Consider the following 20,077-nt stretch of genomic DNA (forward strand, 5'->3'; position numbering starts at 1 on the left):
AAACCTCTGTCCTTACGTATTAAGCCATCCTTGTAGGCCTAGAAAAAGGAAGAGTAATTGGGCAGTGCCTGTGGCTCAAGAGTAGGGCGCTGGCCCCATATACCAGAGGTGTGGGTTCAAGCCCAGCCCTGGTCAAAGTGAGAGAGTAATCTTAAGGTTATTTCTTTTCTTTCATTCTTTCTTTTTTTTTTTATTATTAAATCACAGCTGTGTACATTAATACAATCATGGGTTAAGGTTATTTCTTTTTATCAGTTATTGAGTTTTAGCCACTGTTGAAACCTGTCAAAGTGGAAAATGATTATGAAGTCTTAGGATTCTATAATAAAATGCAGATGAAATGAAAGGTCTACTCTGTAAGACCAGGGTTGAGGGCAGGTATGGCATCTTTGCCCATGAAACTTGCATAGTTTATCCCCTTCTAGAATGGCCTCTCAGCATCTCAAATCAAGAGTCTCATTTTTTGCACAACCAGTTTGTTTTGGACTTAATACGGTGGCCGTCATCCCTGCAGAGCTTCATTAGTCATTAACAGATTAGTTGGAAGACTAATGATTTATTTATGCTTAGGTTACTATTTTTCATGGGGTTTACCTTAGGAGAAAATGTGGGGAAAGAGGTGAGAAAATCACATTCTCCAGGCACCTCTGAGAACAGAGGCTTCCTGCGAGTTTTTGACATGAGAGTATAATTATCTTTACCTCTGATCTAGATTATAGGACTGAGCTTGTTACTTTAATAACTATTATCATTTCATTTGCAAAAAAGGAAAAAAATACAGCTTCAGATTGGAAACCAAATGGAAGTTTCTTGCCATTTAGATGTCTAGATACTTAAGGTTTTAGGCATTGAAGGTCACATTCTTGTGAGTGATGCTGCCGCAGGGATTTTTCTCTTTCCTCCTTTCATCCTTTCTCCCTGTGCTTTTATTTCAGCACTTTAAGAACCGGCTCTCCTGCCTTTACTTTAGACTTTGGTCCTGCTGTTGGAGTTATACCTGATGTCCTGCAAGTTATTTATCTAAGAACCAAAGGGCTGTCTGGAGCTGGAGGAGACGCTAACGAGCAGCAGGAACTGATGAATCATGAGAAGCATTTCTGTGCAAACACAGCTAATGGTCATCCTCTTAATAAAAACATGACAGGAGAAAGAGACAAAGAGAATGATGCTTGAAGTCAGAGGGAACTTGCACCATATTTAAAGATCAAGGTTTCCTCAACTTACTGCCTGGTATTTATATACTTATCATTTTGTTATTCCCACCAATGGATGAAATGAAAAACAAGCTCATATTCCCAAATAGCTTGGGAGTGCACCAATAATTTATATTCTTGATTCCTTTCCTTTCCTTTTTCCTTTTTCCCCTTCCCTTCCTTTTCCTTCCCTTCTCTTCCCTTCCCTTCCTTTCCCTTCCCCATCCCCTCGCTTTCCAACAAATGACAGTGTCACTGCCAAGAGAATGAGTCATGCTGGGTATTGGGGACCAGTTATGTGTCCTTCTCAGGTTCCCAACTTTTAAAGAGAAAGGAAGGCTGAGGTAGGAGGATCCCTTGAGACCAGCCTGAGCAAGAGCTAGACCCCATCTCCAGCAAAAATAGAAAAACTAGCTGGGCATCGGGGGGTCTGTGTAAACGGGTAGAAACACGTCCACACTGATGAATTCCACATGCTGTTGTTTATGAAATGTTGTACAGTAAACTGCATTGCCTTAAACAGTGCACATGAGGTATGTGGCTAACAAGAAAAAGAGAGGGCTTGGAAATGAATGTAATCTGCGATTATTTTATGGAATCTTCTTTAAATCCATTCTGGGGAAAAAAGAGGCAATTTAAATAGAAAAATGGTCTTGTTTAATGCAGAAATAACTCGTAGATGGTTTCAGGGACGCCTCTTTGGTAGTATTGTCACCATTCAAGCAAGTTCAAAGCCGCTGCTCAAGGGGAAGCCAGCACACAGTGCAGCAGGTGTTAGCAGCAGAGCAAGGGTTCAATTACACAGAGCACTGAGCAGGGAGACAGGAGGAACTTCTCAAATCTGCCTCCCAGAGAATTTGGGAGAAAGAGTTTTTAAGATACTTTGGCAGGCAAAGAATTAAGCAATCCTCTTGTGTTGAGTTGGCACAGTTGGGGTCACAATTCCAGTTGAGTCAATTGCTTGGCATGGGTTGCCAGGGGGTGGGCCGGCCAATCCACTGGAATGTGGGAGGATATCTCAGATATCTTTTTTATTTTTTTATTTTTTGAGACGGAGTCTCACTCTGTCACCCTGGGAAGAGTGCCATGATGTCATCCTAGCTCACAGCAACCTCAAACTTCTGGGTTCAAGTGATTCTCCTGCCTTAACCTCCCAAAGAGCTGGGACTACAAGCTCCCACCACAACACCCAGCTAGTTCTTCTATTTTTAGTAGAGACAAGGTCTTGCTCTTGCTCAGGCTGGTCTTGAACTTCTGAGCTCAAGCAATCCACCCACCTCAGTCTCCCCAACTTCTAGGATTACAGGCATGAGCCACTGCTATTGGCTTTGGAAAACTACTACTAGGGTTTTGAAAAGGTGATGTTTTCTATGGAGAAAGTGAAGAATCTTTATGACCACTAAGCTGTGCAACTTCAGAGCAACAATTATAGAGACATGAACAAGGCGGACATTGATGAATTATTATCATTATTCACAGAGTCTTAAGCCTATACTTGGGTTTTTGCCTTGCACCCCTTTATTGACCTGTAAAGGGCAGTTTCAGTATTTCCCCCAACTGAGTTTTCTTTTAAGTGTTGCTAAGTATCAGGTGGCTACTTGCAAAGAGGCTCTACTATGTGGCCTAGTAAGGGTAGTGGGAGGGGCTCCTTTTTTCTTTCTTTCTTTTCTTTTTTTTTTTGTTTTTGTAGAGACATAGAGTCTCACTGTACCACCCTCGGGTAGAGTGCCATGGCGTCACACAGCTCACAGCAACCTCTAACTCTTGGGCTTACGCGATTCTCTTGCCTCAGCCTCCCAAGCAGCTGGGACTACAGGCGCCCGCCACAACACCCGGCTATTTTTTTGTTGCAGTTTGGCGGGGCTGGGTTTGAACCCGCCACTCTCGGCATATGGGGCTGGCGCCCTACTCACTGAGCCACAGGCGCCGCCCTTTCTTTTCTTTTTTTAAGACAGAGTCTCACTCTGTTGCCCAGGCTAGAGTGCCATGGTGTCATAGCTCACAGGAACTTCAAACTCCTGGGCTCCAGTGATCCTCCTGCCTCAATATCCAGTGTACATAGGACTACAGGCACCAACTCCAATACAGAGTTCAGGGCACGTCAGCTTCCCTTTGTGAAAGTTGTCAGTATCAAAATGGAGTCACTAATGCCAAGAAAACCCTCACAGATGGAGCCAGAAAAAGCCATGAAGAGAGGGTTCTCATGCTGGAAGGCCTGACAGCAAACACAGTCACAAAGACTGCAAGACCACAGGCTTGCACAGACTCCATCACCACCTTACACAAAGGATAGTTCTGCAAGGACGTCTGCCCAGCAATGACCTGTCCAACCTCGGACTTTTTTCATCCTTGTCATTCATGTCTGTAGGCAAGGATAATTTTTTCAAAACAATCCTGCAATCCTCCCCACTTTTTTCTTTAACAACTTTTGTCTTCTTTTACATTCCTGAATACGCACATGTTTCCTAGCATGCTATGGGTATCCCCACTACAGTGCTTTATTCCCCAAGAAACATTTTTTCTTTTAGGGGGCCTCGCTCTGTTGTTTAGGCTGACCCCTTAACTCTCTCCCTGTCTTATTTTTCTTCGTTAGGTTTCCCTGGAATGTGCTTTGCCTTTGGGTTTCTGCAGCAGACATGACTGGCCCCTCTACAAGGCAGGGACCTCACTGTGTTCATTTTCAGATGAGGAAACCAAGGCCAGAATGCTGAAGTCACACAGCCAGCACTGAGGCCCAGGCACACAATTTCCATCCTGTCCATGGCAGTAAGTGCTGCCTCTCTGCCCCATGCTCTTTGGCTGCAGTCTTGAGGACATGACAAGCCCTGGCCTGGGCAGGGACAGACCCCCTAGAGGGATGGGGCAAAGCCTGCAAGGCCAGAACCTCTGCCTGTCCTGTGCTTTCTGCTCCCAAGTCAGGCTAGGGCCAGAAAGGAAGATTTGCCTTCAGTGGGAGATAAATGAAGTCACTAATTTGTGACCTTTAAATAAAGAGAAATCTGGTCAAGATTACAACTCAAATCTTTGACCTTTCCAGCCTGCCCACATTTAGACATAACTGTATGCCCTTGGAAGGCTACAATTAGGTCCAGCCAGTGTGGCACACCAGTGATTACAGAGTTTACCTTGCCGTGAGAAGGATGATCATGTACAGTTCAATTTTTAGGAGGTGAGTAGGTACTGCTGGAGTTTTTATAAAAACCTAGATAGAGGTTGTCTATTGCAATGTCCAAAATAAGCTGTCACGGTGGGCTTTTTTCTTTCCCTCTTTTATTCTCTAAACATATACTTTAGGATTGCATTAACCTACCTGGGTGATCAATCACTGGGCATAACAACACAAGAGTCAGGGGATTAAAAAAACCCAACAACTACCACCTACTATAAATCGAGATGTTTTGCATAAAGAGCAAAATGGATACGTTTTCTGCCTGAGTGAGCATCAGAAGCAGTTTAGCCTCAAAGGAACAAAAGCAAACAATGGATTTGATTAGATTCTTGCCCATGTAGAATGTGGGTATTTAGATACAGAAGAAAGAAACAAACTCGGGTAGGTGATTTGCAATTTGGAGATCAATTTTTCAACATGTTCTAATAGGTGTCACCAGAAAAAGTTTCTTCTTAGTTGACTTTCAGCTGTTTTATACAAGCTCACCTTTGCCCTCCACATCAGCCATAATTTAAAAACATCGACATGGCGTCCACACTGTAAAGCTTTGTCTCCGGTGTCATAGGACAGGTCATAATGTTTATCTTGTTGAAAAAGGTAGGAGGCATGCATTTGGTTGCAATTCTGCATCAATCCCTAAAAGGCAGAAGAGAAGATTTAGGAAAGTCTTAATGCCTATTCATTAGATTTATATTGTGGTGGCAATTATTAAGAAAAAGGGACAGTGGGTATCTTTGAGAAAGAAAATGGTAAGAATCAAATGATATAAAAAGGTAGGCCAGTTCTGGACAGAAGTGCTCAGCTGTTGTGATAGGTCAGCTCTGGACAAATGTCACAGCGGTTTACAGGGACATACTTACACTTTTACTCTGCCTTTTAAGAGAAGACATTCATAAAAAATCAATCAATAAATTAAAGTCAAAATCGGAATATGATGTTCCTTCTTTGGGAGAACATCCTGATGTTCTGGTTTTGTTGTAATTAAAATATTTTGGGAACTCTTTGGTTCTGTAAGAGATCATTAGGGGGGTTCTTCTAGCATTTTCTTTCAAATCTAGTGCTTTATTATTCAACTGTTAGTTTGAGATGTCTTTGGAAATCATAGCTTGTAAGACAATTCATTACTGTTCTTTTTATATGTTGAAATCTAAAAAACAACATTGCAAATCTGAGATGAATTTAAATAACCCATCTTTCCAACGTCACATTCCTCTGTCAAGAGTGGTCAGAGCTTGGGTTCTGTGTTTTCTTACCCTGTTCCTTGTGGTAGTTACAGTGGAAAGTTTCATCATCAAGGACCATTGTTTTGCCCTAGCACCATAACCTCACCATGGAAATGGGAGGCAAAGTGATTGAACTATTCCAAAGAACACTGAATGAATCATGCTGTCTGACTAAAATAGTATCGCCAGTCTCCTCATCAGAAATCCTACCATTTCGGTTTGTCACGAACCGCTGGGAAGCCTTTGACTCTTTTGTTATCTCCTGTCTGACTGTGATTTTCCAAAAGCTTTGGCATTTGGTTTTTGTTTCTCTTGTGATGCATGACAAGAAAAGACTAAAATGTGATCGCTTAGTTGAAGTTCGAAGGGAGAACACTTTTTGAAAATCATCCAAATGAAACCCAGTGGCAATGTAGCTACAATTTCAACTAAGGTTTGAAAGACAGAGTGCCCAGATGGTAAGCAACAGAACTGGACTCTACCTTGGAGATTATGCTTCATATATAGGAATCTATTAAATTATTTTTGAGATTAAGAAGATCAATTACAGTATGTTTGTATTAGAGCAGTAGAAAGACAATGAACTTGAAAAAGAAAATTCACTTGAAGACCCATAAGATGTGAACATTGCAACAGGTGCCTCCTATTTGATTTCCTGGTCACAGAGACTTTGTGTTATTCTTCCCCCCGGCCATCCAAGTTCACAAATAGATGCCATCAATCTCCCATCAGTACTAAGGGAGACACCTCAGAAAGTACGGAATGGAACAGACTAAATTCTCACTGGGATAGAGATAGCAACTCAAAACACATGACCTTCTAAAAAGTTGGGACAGCACTAGTTTTATTTCCCAAAAGGACAGGTAAAAGTGTGATGCTGTTTTCATACAGGAGGCCTGGGTGAGATAATATCTTGAGATAAAACATGTTAATAGTTGCTGTACAAAAAGAGATTCTCATACTTAAATTTAGAAACCTGTACCTTCTTTTTAGATACTGCAGTGCATATGAATATATTAAAGGCTCCAGTAAGCCCTGGAATAATGAAACTTGTTTTAACTTCTAATCCAGTAGGTCCTAACCCTTTTAATACTAAGAACTGTCATATCACAGAACACTTATTACCAACTTATGAAACAGTATTATTCCTCAGACCCCAACAAAAGAAATGCTGTCGGAGCATCATAAACTCTTGGGTTCAGGGAATTTAAAGCTCATTTACTGTTTTCCCACCCAATAAAGCAATACGCTCTACTTCCTTACTAATAAATGGCTGTCTAATCTCTATTTATTCACTTGCCATGAATATTTTTTCCCTACCATAGGACAGCTTAATTTTTAGAAAACCATTCTTTTTATTGAACCCACATCAGACCTAAAATCACAGTATTTTTTTTGAGACAGAGTCTCACTATACCCCAGTAGAGTGCTGTCACAGCTCACAGCAACCTCCAACCTCCAACTCTTGGGCTTAAGTGATTCTCTTGCCTCAGCCTTCCAAGTAGCTGGGACAGGTGCCTGCCACAACACTGAACTATTTTTTGTTGCAGTTGTCATTATTGTTTATCTGGCCTGGGCTGGGTTTGAACTTACCAGCCCCAGTGTACGTGGCTGGCGCCCTAATCACTAAGCTATGGGCGCTGAGCCCACAGTCTGTTTGGATTTTGCCATCAACTCTGTCCCACTCAGTGTTGCTAACCCCCCCACCCCCCCAAAAGCCTTAAAGAAGAAAATGAATCTCTTCCACTCAAGAGTCCTTTAAACTGTGAAGGCTACTATCCTATGCCCTGTCCTTTACATTTCTTTTTTTTTTCCACTTCTCCCTACATTAAACATGCTTTATCCTTTCAGTTATCCCCCTTTCTGTTTACTGAGTGGTCCCCACTGCGTGCTCGTCTGATAAGGTTCCGTCTATGACTTGACACCAAGCTAAGCAAAGCGCTGCAGGGGTGGAGCATGGAGACCATTGCCTTCTCAAGCTCAAACTCTGCTTCTTCTATCTCATTAATGGTCTTTGAATGGCATTTTTTTCTCTTCATTCTTTGTTGACCCTGAGAGGACAACCAACAATTTAGCCAAGTGTGTAACAAGCCTGCCTTGTCCAGTGAAAATATAACCAGGCTCCCCTTGGACCTCCTTATAATGTTCCTCATTATCAAGTCCCCTTTTTTGGAGGTGACTCGCTGGTGTGGTCTGTACAAATCATCTTGATTCTAATTCTGTCATGCTACACCTTTACTCCCAGCTTTCTCTCGTCCAAAACATTAATAAGCTTCTATGTTTTACCCAAATTGTCAATGTACATTTTGAATGGGACAGGTTAGGCGCCAAGCCACAGGCTCTATCCTGGGTAACAGCACGTTGCCAATCAGTAGGTCCGTGAACAATACAGTCATCTAATCAGCTCCACATCTCTCAAACTATTTTTACCTGGCTTCCATTTCTCTTTTGACCTGTGAGGACATGTTGGGAGCCACTGTCAAACATCTGGCCAATATCTACGTAACAAAAATTTATTTTCTTCTTTCAAGTAATATGGCTGAGGTTTGTAGGAGGGAGGGAGATGAGGATAAATTGAACTGGATTTTTTAACTGATGGAAAATCAGTCTGAAAGGATATTTCTCAATGTAGTCATTTCATTTTGAAAAGACATTTCTGCATTCAATTCTGTGTCTTTTTTTAAAAGTTAATTGATGAAGACACAGAAGGCATGCTATTTAAATCTGCTGTTGACAACAGGAGGTATTGAGAACTCTAGAAATAATAATAACCTTTGACCCAGCAACCCACTTTGAGAAATCTACTTTAAGAAAATAATCAGGAATGTGATCAAATATGCAGATTTAAAAATTTTATCAGATCTGAGGAGGGGTGAGGCCTGCAGATGCCCCAGGTCCCCCACCCTGGCCCTAATAAAAATAAAAATAAAATAAAATAAAAATAAAAATTTTATCAGGCCACTGTGTAAAATACTGGTTATTATTTTAACCATAGGGATATGATTCATTAGATTATGTGACAGAATAATATAAGGCCACTGAAAATCATGTTCAGAAAATTATGCTCATAAAATAATGTTAAGTATGAAAAAGAATAAATTTGTATGTGACATGGATGTTAGCAGTTTTATTTTAAATATATACTTGTTTATATATTTTATATAGTCATAGAAAAATCTGAGAGAAAATATTAAAAAGCCATAATAATGTTTATCTCTTTGTGATAGAATTTGGGGTGACTCTAAATTTACTTGCATCTTTTGTTCTGCCCAAATTATCTTAAATAATTATATGTTACCTTTATAATTAAGAGAAAGCAAAATATTTTTAAAGTAAATATTGAAAAATACCTTTAATCTGGGGTTGCTTTATGTATGTTGAGGAGATTAAATTTAAGAGGGATAAACTGGAGCTCTTTATTTGGGTCTTACCAACTAAATAGATAGGGGAGGGAGAGTGTGTGACTCTGATCTGGCAACACGGGGAGACGCAGAGGCCTTGACCAATGGTGGACATCTATAGAGAATGACTGAGGCCTTGTTAACAGAAGTTATCATGAGTGAGAGTGCCATTGCTTATTTTTCTATTTTCTGGTTTACACATATGCAGATTCCTTACATTCTGAACATAGCTTTAAATATTAAATAGGCTAGACTATAATTATGAGATATAATACACATGTAATATACATACACGTATCCAAAGCCTCATGCTAACCTTAATCCTATATCACATTTTAAAAATATAGTAATAACTATTTCTTCTCCAATTGCCGAAAAATATTAGAAATTTAATTTTTGGAGAGAGTAACCTGGAGGGACTCCGGATGAGGGGACAGCAGATATAGTTGAGAAAATAAATATCTTATTGAAAACATTGAGGTTAGGTCCAAGTTTATATTCTTAAAGTTGAGATCTCCTGTCTGTTCCCTTCCCCCTCTCCCTTAGGCACCATACTTTTATCCTCTAGACAGGAGTTTAGAAGGCTCCTTTCTGGGGAAAGGCCTGAGGATCTTGATGTTTAAAGAGAAAAGTCAGCTGTAAGGCACTGAAGCCCCACTGATGGCCTGGGATGCAGAGTCAGTGAGGACATACCTCTTCTCTAACCAGGAGAGCAGAGCACTGCAAAGGGACCCCCATCATCTTGTGTGGATTCCACGTCACAGAGTTGGCCCTGAAATACACAAATCAAGTAAGAGAAAGACACTCCTTGATGGGTGGAGAACATGGGCAGCAGAGCTTCTGTTTCTTGGCATTGTTTCTCAGACTTTAGGATGACACTAAATTTATAAAACAAAAAGTAGAATCTTAAACATGCAACTTTTCTTTGCATACAGACGCAGTAGGTGTGGGTGCAGGTCTCCAAGCTGTGTCCCTGAGCTCCAGCAGAAGCACAGCTAGCTGCGTTCTGTCTCCAGGTGGCCTCAGAAGAGCCAGGGGAGTGACCAGGATCACTCCATCCAGGGTACCCCCCTTTGGCGCTGAGGATCAGAGCACCCGGCAGGTCAAGGCAGCGGCCTCCTGCCCCCCAAACTTTCCCTGCCATTGCAGTGGCCTGGAGCTCAGAGGGCAAGCTCATTCAACGCCTGAATTTTATTCTTTTCTCAACTCCACTTCTCCTTCCTATTTAATCGATGACTACATTTCTCCAATGTGTTTCTTTTTTCTTTTTTTTTTTTTACAGAGTCTCACTTTGTAGCTCTCTATATAGTGCTGTGACATCATAGCTCACAGCAACCTCAAACTCGGGTTCAAGTGATTCTCTTGCCTCAGCCTTCTGAGTAGCTGGGACTACAGGTGCCTGCGACAATGCCTGGCTATTTTTAGAGAGGAAGTCTTGCTCTAGCTCAGGCTGGTCTCTAACCTGTGAGCTCAGGCAATCCACCTGCCTCGGTCTCCGCTGGGATTACAGGCGTGAGCCACCGTGCCCAGCCAATGTGTCTTTAGTAGCTTCTAGCTAGTGCCCTGCTTCCATCTTGTCTGTGATCTAGAGTTAGAGATGTGCCCCGAGGCCCATGGGCAAAAGGTTCCACTCCTTTGGGGCCTCCCCACCACTTGAGACACGTAACACTCCCTTTTTGGGGACAGTGGTTCACACAGCAAAGACTCCCAGCTCAGGGATTTATGTTATTCAAAAAGTCTGAACCACAGTCCTCGTTCAGACTCCTTTAATAATAATTATTAATCCTTTGGACATAGCAGTTTTGTCTTAACTGACTCTTGGTCTCCATTTCATCTGCCACCTGGCACTAGAATTATCTTCTGGCTCTGTTTAGAACCCTCTCCTCTTCCCAACAGTTGACAGCTCCTTTTGCCTCCAACCTGTGAGGTGCCCTCCCCAGGACCACCAGCCCCAGCCACATGGAGTCTTGCATCGCTTCACTTTGCTTTCCTTTATCCATTTTTATCACGCCAGATCACTTGTTTTGTTCTCAGAGAATTCTGTTCTCGTGTTCCTGGAATGCCATCTCCCTTCATGTCACGTGGCTGAGTCATGATTACTCTTCAAGGCCCCCGCATCTTTCAGCAGCAACTCCAGTCCTGTTCACTGCGCTTCAACTCCTCTCCCTCACTCCTGCTGTGCTCCTCCTCCAGTTCCCAGGAAAAGCAGCTGCTCCCAGCAGGAATCCCACCACTCACGTCACATACTTATTTATCAGGCGCAGTGAGAGACTGACGGCTCCTTCAGGATGAGGTTCACGGCTGTGACCTTGGTACAGACAGGCCGATGGAGAAAGCAAAGTAGCGGCGACAGGTGACCCTGCTCCCGCTCATCCCAAACCCTGGGAAGAAATCAGAAGCCAGGAAAGATCCCGTCCATCCATTTGATGAATGGCTGAAGTCAGCCAGCCTGTCAGAGGACGCTTACTGGCCTGGGGATGTTACCTGAGCTAGCAAATAGTCCAGCTCATCTGCTGGTATTTCTTAGGCTCTGACACTGGCTGATACATACATTTAAGATTAGAATTGTCAAATCAGAAGCAAAGGCAGTGAAGGGCCAGATTACTACCCCTGGACAGAGGACTAAATGACCAAATGAATATTAACCTAACTGTAGTATTGAAAAGTTCCTTCCAAGCGAATATTTCCTTGCTCTGTAAAATGACCCTGAAGTGAAGAAACCTAGGCTTGAGCCAAACAGGTCATTGTGGTTGAGGGAGAAAGACCTGGGAGTAGGAAAATAAGGGTTTGCACTCAGGTTCCACTACTTCCTAGCTGTGTGACCTTGAAAAAGCTACTCAACCTCTCTGTGCCCAGATGGTTTCATATCTAAAAGGAGAATAATAGTAAATAGTTGGAGTAAAGTGTTTATAACTGTGCCTAACACACAGTGAGGATTAAATAAAGTTGTCTCTGTCATTTATGAGCTTTGTGACCTTGGGCACATGCACACCACCATTCTGTACATTCTGTGTTATTTTATAGCTAGACATCCAATTCTGATGAACGCAGCTTTGTCAGTAAGGACGTCTGATGGGAGATGAAAACAGCTGCCCTCGCTTTCTGTGACCGTGGGTGCTTATTTGTGTGCAGTGGCCTAGTCATCTGTTAAGAAGAGAAGCTGCCGAGACGCGCAGCTACCTGCCACTGAATCCTCTGTCCTGTCTCTCTTGGAGGCATTTAGATGTCTCATAAAGACGGCAAAAAGCTATGCAGATTGATTCGATGACATGACCTTGCTTTTTTGCAGAAATGGTACCAGTTTATGAAAAACGGCCTCAGGTTCATTTTGAATTGTTTTGCTGTGGGACTCAGTCATGTGGCTGAGATGGAGAGAACTGATTCCCACAGGGCTGTTTTTTTTTTTAATTTATTTTGTTTTTTTATTAAATCATAGCTGTGTGTGTTAATGCGATCATGGGGCACCATACACTGGTTTTATAGACCATCTGACACATTTTCATCACACTGGTTAACATAGCCTTCCTGGAATTTTCTTAGTTATTGTGTTAAGACATTTATATTCTACATTTACTAAGTTTCACATGTACCCTTGTAAGATGCACCGCAGGTGTAATCCCACCAATCACCCTCCCTCCACCCATCCTCCCCCCTCCCTCCCCTCCCTCTCCCCCTTCCCTCTATTCTTAGGTTAAAACTGGGTTATAGCTTTCATATGAAAGCCATAAATTAGTTTCATAGTAGGGCTGAGTACATTGGATACTTTTTCTTCCATTCTTGAGATACTTTACTAAGAAGAATATGTTTCAGCTCCATCCATGTGAACATGAAAGAGGTAAAGTCTCCATCTTTCTTTAAGGCTGTATTCCATGGTGTACATATACCACAATTTATTAATCCATTCATGGATCGATGGGCACTTGGGCTTTTTCCATGACTTAGCAATTATGAATTGGGCTACAATAAACATTCCGGTACAAATATCTTTGTTATAATGTGATTTTTGGTCTTCTGGGTATATACCTAGTAGAGGAATTATAGGATTGAATGGCAGGTCTATTTTTAGATCTCTAAGTATTCTCCCAACATCTTTCCAAAAGGAATGTATTAATTTGCATTCCCACCAGCAGTGTAAAGTGTGCCCTGTCAGCCCCTCAGTCTCTCTCCCCTCCCACACCTGGGGTTCCTGATAGCTTCATAGCTTCGAGTCAGTCCTGGCTTCCTTCTAATGCAGAGCTATTCCAAACCACAGGCAAGGAGCTATCACTCCTCTGCTCGAAACCCTGCTGTGGCTCCCAATGGGAAGACAATGTTTTTTTTTTTCTTTTTGTCCTCTTCCCGAGAAACAGAATGTTCTCCACCCACACAGTGGCCCACACAGCAGTGTTCCCAGCTGAAGTGGGGACAGCATCCCAGGTGATTGTCCCCTGGCAGAGACTCACTGGCCAGGAATTCTGCCTCCTCCACCAGCTGCCAGGGCCACGGATCCATCTCAGCCACCTCCCGAACTCCTTTGAGGCTCCGCGCACTTTTAAACATCTGTGTCTCTGGTCTTCAGCCTGAAGCCCTTTCTGTATTTCTGCTTCATGAAGCATTCTTATCTGTTGTCACTCAGCTCTGACACTGACGCCCTTGGCGAAAGCTTTTTGTAACAGTGCTGTTCAGAATGAACCATTCCTTTCTCTGCTCTCCAATGAGCCCACTTGTCCGTCTCCCCGGTCTGTATTTTCTGTACCTTGAAATTTGTGCCCTGAGTGTGATTTGCATATGACAGAGATTCAGGAACTGCAGAATGAATTCTGAACCTCTGGCTCTCAGGGGGGGAGGGAGACCAACTGGCGAAGCAGCAGAAACTGCACCAGAACCTTCGGCTGGGTCTTACAGCCTGAAGAGTGGACACAGCAACGGGCTATTACAGGAATGCAGTAGCCCACAAGGACGGGGTCAGCGTGAATGCAAGAGGCGTGTTTTGGAGAGCCAGGGCTCTTGCTGCCCTCTCAGTGTCACCATCTTTGTTTGTTCGTCTGTTTTTTGAGACAAGGTCTTGCTCTGTCACTCAGGCTTGGGTACATTGGCATGATCATGGCTCACTGCAACCTTAAACTCCTGGGATCAAGTGATCCTCCTGCTTCTGCCTGTAGACTAGACGGGACTATAGGTGCGTGCCACCATGTCCAGCTAAAAGCTTTGCCATTCCTGGCAAGGAAGAGAGCTATTTTCAGACAATTGGGGTTGGTTCTTAAGTGGGATGCTGGACAGGGCTCCTGATGCTTGTCCCCTTTTGCTGTGAGAATGCCATTCAGGTCCCTCTGTGACTACCGAGGATCCTCTGAATCTGGGGACAAGAAATGACTGCGGATTTCCTCCACTTTTAACGATCTTAATTTTGCAGTTAGAGAGCACTGTGACTATATTTTATTTCTTTATTTAAAACTAAAAAATAATTTAATAGATTTAAAGGGTACAAGTTGAATTCCATTGCATGCATATGTTATAAGGCAGTCAAGTCTGGGCTTTTGGTTACCTTTCTTCCGAATAGTGTACACTCTACCCCACACGTCATTTTCTACCTTCATCCCCTCACTTTGGTTTGGAATACTTGGAAAAATGTCAGTTCCCCCAAGTGAGACAAATTTCTTTCCTAAATGTGTGTCCATGAACATTGTGTCAGCCCTTTCCCCTGCTCCTACAACCTTTTCACGAAAGAAGGTAAGATTTGATGGCAAGTCAGCAGGTTGGGGACTCTCAGCGAAAGTGAGAGGCTAAGAAGGTCCCCTCCCAAGTAGGACGCCAGCAGTCCTCTCATTTTTAGGACTTCATATCTGGCTATTCCATTTGAAAGATTTCTTTACAACACAGTTTCCAGAATCGTGGTGCCAAGAGAGGACTTCTTGTTCCGCGATGCACATTCTAAGCTTTGTTCTCAAATAACAGTCTCCAGTGCGAAAGCGTGCGGGGGTTTATTGTTCTAAGGTTCAGAGTAGGTAATTTAGTGAGCTTGCAAGCAGACGATGTTCCAGGGTGTTCAGCACTTACAGTCACGCGTGACATCAAACGTAGAATAAGAGACACTTTCTGTGCCAGTCAGAAAGAAACTCAAAGAACAGAAGGTGCTCCATCGAGACCACCTCTCTTGAAAACACATGAAGTGAGTTCTTGTTCTGATCATCTGAGCAGGTGCCATCCACGTTTCTCTCTCGCTCTCTCTTTGTGGTCTCTCCCTGTTGAGTTCACTGCCTCTTCTGTGAGTTTCTGGTTCCCTATAGATCTTCATGATGGGAAGGGATTAGGGCTGGGGAAAGCTCCAGAGGACAAGAAGCAGAAACCTGGAACTGGCTGACTGTGGGAGGGGGGATGGCCTGCCTTCATCATCCCACACTTAAGTGGCACTTACAGTCAGAGTGTGGGAGGGTCTCCATGCCCTTAACCCAGCTGTACCCAAGCCAGACCCAACCCTGGCCAGACCCTGACCCCGGCCAGCAGATTCAGTGACAATCATTCTTCTGATGTGGGCCTCAGCTGGTCCATCCTAACTTGTCCTTAGCCTTCTTTCTGCCAATTTGGCAGAGCACGCTGGATGCCACCCCAGTAAATCCCCATCCACACTCATGGGCTCTCTGAGTGTGAGCAGGCTGGAGTCCCACAGCGCCTGCAGACTGCTTGCTCAGTGCTGACAGTTGCTCCCAGGCTCCACCAGCCTCCCTCCTGGGCCTGGAGCAGAAACTGTGCCATGATATCTAGGGGCAGAGCCACCGTGCAGCTCTTTTGCAGCCTCTGCTGAATTCAGGCTTTCTTCGTCGCCTGGACTGTCAAGCTCACCTGTGGCTGTGATGAGAGAACTGACTTCCCTTTCCATGTGGCCCAGAACCAAAGCCTGAGACTGTAGTTTGCATTTTGTGTTTTTTCCTCCCCTATGGACTCTAAGATACCTTATGCTAATCAAATATGACCTCCTTTGCATTCTGCAGCTTTTCTTGGTGGTCTCTGCAGCAGCAGAGGCTCTAAATAAAAGGTGCTGTGCAGAGAAAAAGGTTATGGGAATTAAACTGTGAGATGACATGAACGGGAGTCTGTTTCACTTTATGTGCAAACTTTCAATGCTGATAAATCACAAAGTATTGGTTTTTGCTTTGCAAAACTATTATTATTTTTTAAGCAATGGATATTATTCTTTTATGGAACATGAAAGCTATAAATCTTTTCCCTAGACAAGTATGGACAGTCTGCAGGTTTTGAACACCTCTGAGCTGGTTCGGAGTTCCCAGGGATATGCCCTTGGTAGGAATTGGTACGTCTCCCCGAGTCACTTGACGTGGGATTTGATTGTTGTACTTGTTTACACACAATAGTCATGAGTGTAATGTCACACAAGATAAGGTATACAAGCACTGAAAAGACTGGGATCACCTGGATTCCAAGAGTTCCTGGAAATTGAGCATCATTTGCTTTTCACTTCCAGCTTTCAACACTTTACGTTGTTAGCAAGAAAAAGGCACTTACCTCTCCACGCCGCTCAGCTTCCACTTGTGTTTTCGGGACATCAGTAATCCCCCGCCCCAAGCTGCCTGGAAAAGAAGATCATACAGGGAAAGAGGCAGCAGTTTTTCATTGCCTAGATTTCTATAGTTTGGTGTCTATAGTTTGGGTCATTTAGGGAGCTGGCCATCTTCTTATGGCCCTAGACATTCAAAGTTTAAATCGGAGGGCTGCTCTATGGTCCCAGACTCTATCTTACATTTATATAGTGTCAGGAACCAACTTGGGGCACATTTCCTCCATCTGTCTGTGATGGGGAAAGAGCCTCCCCCCAACCCAACGCCCACTGTGAGTTCCAGTGAAGCCCGTGTTCTCAGAATGAGAAATGTGGTGGTCCACAGAGTTCACAGAAGAACAGATGTACCAAGCATGGATTAAACAGCTTCCACGTTGCAAGGAAAACTCTTTTGATAAGTCTGGATGCTTCCAGAGGGCGGAAGCAGTTTCGCCACCTTATTTTATTGACGTGTCATTTTAGATAATTTCTGTGTTCAAAAAACCACCACGAAAACAAAAAACAAAATATCCACCAAAAATCTACAAGTAGGAAAGTCATACCAATTAGCTGAGCAATTAGGATATATCCCTTAAAAACTTATACTCAAGTTTGAAGATTTGGTGTAGTAATCATCTTTAAAAACAGGACGTCAAGATGGAGATTCATTTGAAAATGTTAACATTCTTTATTCTGCGTGCAAAAATGATTCTGGGATAATTTTAAAGGAAAAATAAAACTGTTAGGATGTAATTATTGTTTCCCTATTTGTTATAATTTCAGTTCGTTTACACTTTGAACAATTATTTGATTTTCCAAATGTTTAATATTTTAAGTTTTTTCTCTTTAATTATAGAATGAATGTTAAAGCTAATAAGTGGCAAACTTGATGTGTTTCAAAGAAAAGCTAACAGAAATGGTTAAAAGATCCCCTAGTACTAATTTATGTAGAAAGCCTGGAGGGAAGACCACAGTATCTATTGCTTCAGGATACACAAATAGTCTCATTTTTAAAGTAGGCAGGTAGGGTTGGCACCTGTAGCTCAGCAGCTAGGGTGCCATACACTGGAGCTGGTGGGTTTGAACCCAGCCTGGGCCTGCCAAACAACAATGACAACTACAACCATAAAAAATAGCCGGGCATTGTGGCAGGTGCCTACTGTCCCAGCTACTTGGGAGGCTGAGGCAAGAGAATCGCTTAAGCCCAAGAGTTCGAGGTTGTTGTGAGCTGTGATGCCACAGTACTCTACCCAGGGCAGAACAGTGAGACTCTGTCTCAAAATGAATAAATAAATAAATAAATAAATAAAGTAGACAGGTAATCCTCTTCCTGAGTCAGCCAGCAAGGTCTAAAAGGTTTTCCAGTTCTGAGAACCAGGTCAGTGAAAGTACCCGAGTTGTTCAATCTTTCTTTGGTGTCTTCATGTATAAAAAGAAGGGCTGTCTGGTGGCCTAATGAACAACTCACACAGCAGATCAGGGAAGGAAAAGAAGGCTGGAAACGTCTATGCAGGATAATTAATGGGAATATGCACCACCTCGCCTGTGGAAGTTTTCTGCTTCTAAAGAAAGGGACCTAATTTTGTCTGAATACTTACTTTAACAAGCTGAAGTGATCTAAGGCCCTGATACTCAAAGTGCTGGCCCACAAGAACATCAGGGTCTTGTACCAAAATGTCCATCAACTTAAGGATTCTTCGCTGAGAAAGTCTTTCCATGAAAAAGATATCAGCTGAACCAAACATTGTACTTAGTTTATGATGGGTGGTGATTAATGATGCTTCATAGATCATGAACAAACAGTTTGCAGATGGCAACTGATCTTCAAACTATACTCTAAGTAATAATGAATCTAAGTTTAAATCTTTCAATTTGTCCTTCTCAAAACTATTTCTCATTTGAAAATGTTCTGGTGAGCCACACCTCCACCACCACCACCACCACCACCATCACCATCAGCATTATTTTGGTGTGATTATGCCTGATGTCAAAACATGTCAACTAAAATATAATTTGTCTTCTTAGCTTACCAAGCTAAGAAATTGGAAATTTGGTGGTCCACATTTCCCATTAAGTTGTCAAACCTGTTTTCCTCTCCAAACACATGAATAGCTAACTTGAGCTTGAGTTTCTTACCCTTTGAATTTCCTATAAAAATGTAACTCCTTTTTACCCTTTTGTTTGTTTATTGATTGATTGGTTGAGACAGAGTCTCACTCTGTTGCCACGAGTAGTAGCATCAGAATGCCATGGTGTGGGAGTTCAGAGCAACCTCAGACTTCTGAGTTCAAGAGATCTTCATGCCTCCCTCCTGAGTAGCTGGGACTACAGGCTCCCATCACCACATTTGGCTAGTTTTTCTGTTTTTAGTGGAAATAGGGTCTTGCTCTTGCTCAGGCTGGTCTCAAACTCCCAGGCTCAGGCATCCTAGAGTGGTAGGATTACAGGTGTGAGCCACCGTGCCTGGCCCTTTTGACCCTTTTGATCAATTCTGTAAGGAAGGAAGATCCACATGTGTGTGACTTTGTGTAGGCCGTATCCCTCCATGGGTGAAGATGATAACTGAGGACCAAGTGCTCAGCTCTGGTGCTGCTCATACAAATAAAAATCTGACCCCATCAGGGACATTACGGCATAAGCAGCCTTACCGTGCATGTTGTGTATGTGTGAGTTGTGTGCTAATTTGTTTCTACAAATCTTTAAAAGCTTAAATATCACCATTCTTAAAATAAGTTGATAAAGTAAAAAAAAAAAAATTCATTCCGTGAGTGCCCTAAGAAAAATGTGCAAGGACGCTGTAGCAGCCAGTCCCTAAGCAGTACTTACATCCACGTGCATCCAGATCTTATACTTTTTGCAAATGTCAGCAACAGCCAAGAGGGGATCAAATGCTCCGTACACGGTGGTTCCGGCCGTGGCACTCACGAGGAAAGGGACAAATCTCTACAGAAATGAGAAAGGCCCCAATGATGTAAAACAGGGGTGCAAGAAGTGGTTTTAAAAGCTGCATGAAAAACACCTGAAATTCTCCCCCTACCACACACATCTGTGTTTTGGGAATTGTCAGAAGGGTTATGGACACCCTGGGCCTGGTGTGAATTAATGCTCACTCTGGAATCTGAGCCCTGAGTGTCCTTCTGCATGGTGCCTTGTGAGAACAGACATCTGGGTTTGCAGAAGAGGCTATGCTGAATGCAGAAGTTGCAGGGACGCCCAGAAGACATTTGTATATTCTAGCTAGACCTTCTGGTCCTTTGTACCCACTTTTCTCACTTTCTAGTCTTCCTTCTTCACAAAAGGGTCTGAGAACTTAATAAGTACCCTAGAGTGAGCAGGCGGGGAAACAGGACGTTCCAGGAGAAACCGATCAGCCATTGTTCCTATTTGGAAAATGTTCAGCTACTTTATCTGGAGTCTCAGACGGATGGTTCACGTGGGGCTAGAAGCCACGGCTCTTATCTGTCTACGCCGTCTTAGTCTCTCTGGCCTTAGCGAAATGAAACTGATTGAATAATAGGCTGGTGCTAGAATGAGGCGGAAGAGGAGGCCACATACATGCA

The 20,077-nt window shown here is 43.0% G+C and overlaps 1 protein-coding gene across 2 annotated transcripts in view; it reads right to left on the reverse strand.

Moving 5' to 3' along the window:
• GAD2 (glutamate decarboxylase 2) overlaps positions 1–20,077 on the reverse strand; it is an 85,362-nt gene that overhangs the window by 10,519 nt on the left and 54,766 nt on the right. For both annotated transcript variants that reach the window (XM_053573168.1, XM_053573169.1), the window contains 4 exons: positions 19,344–19,460; positions 16,487–16,551; positions 9,680–9,758; positions 4,849–4,998 (listed from right to left, as the gene is read on the reverse strand). In XM_053573168.1, the coding sequence (XP_053429143.1) occupies positions 4,849–4,998; positions 9,680–9,758; positions 16,487–16,551; positions 19,344–19,460 (411 nt within the window). The remainder of the gene's footprint in view (positions 1–4,848; positions 4,999–9,679; positions 9,759–16,486; positions 16,552–19,343; positions 19,461–20,077) is intronic.

The sequence above is a fragment of the Nycticebus coucang genome, chromosome 20 (assembly GCF_027406575.1).
Source record: "Nycticebus coucang isolate mNycCou1 chromosome 20, mNycCou1.pri, whole genome shotgun sequence".
Classification (NCBI taxonomy): domain Eukaryota; kingdom Metazoa; phylum Chordata; class Mammalia; order Primates; family Lorisidae; genus Nycticebus; species Nycticebus coucang.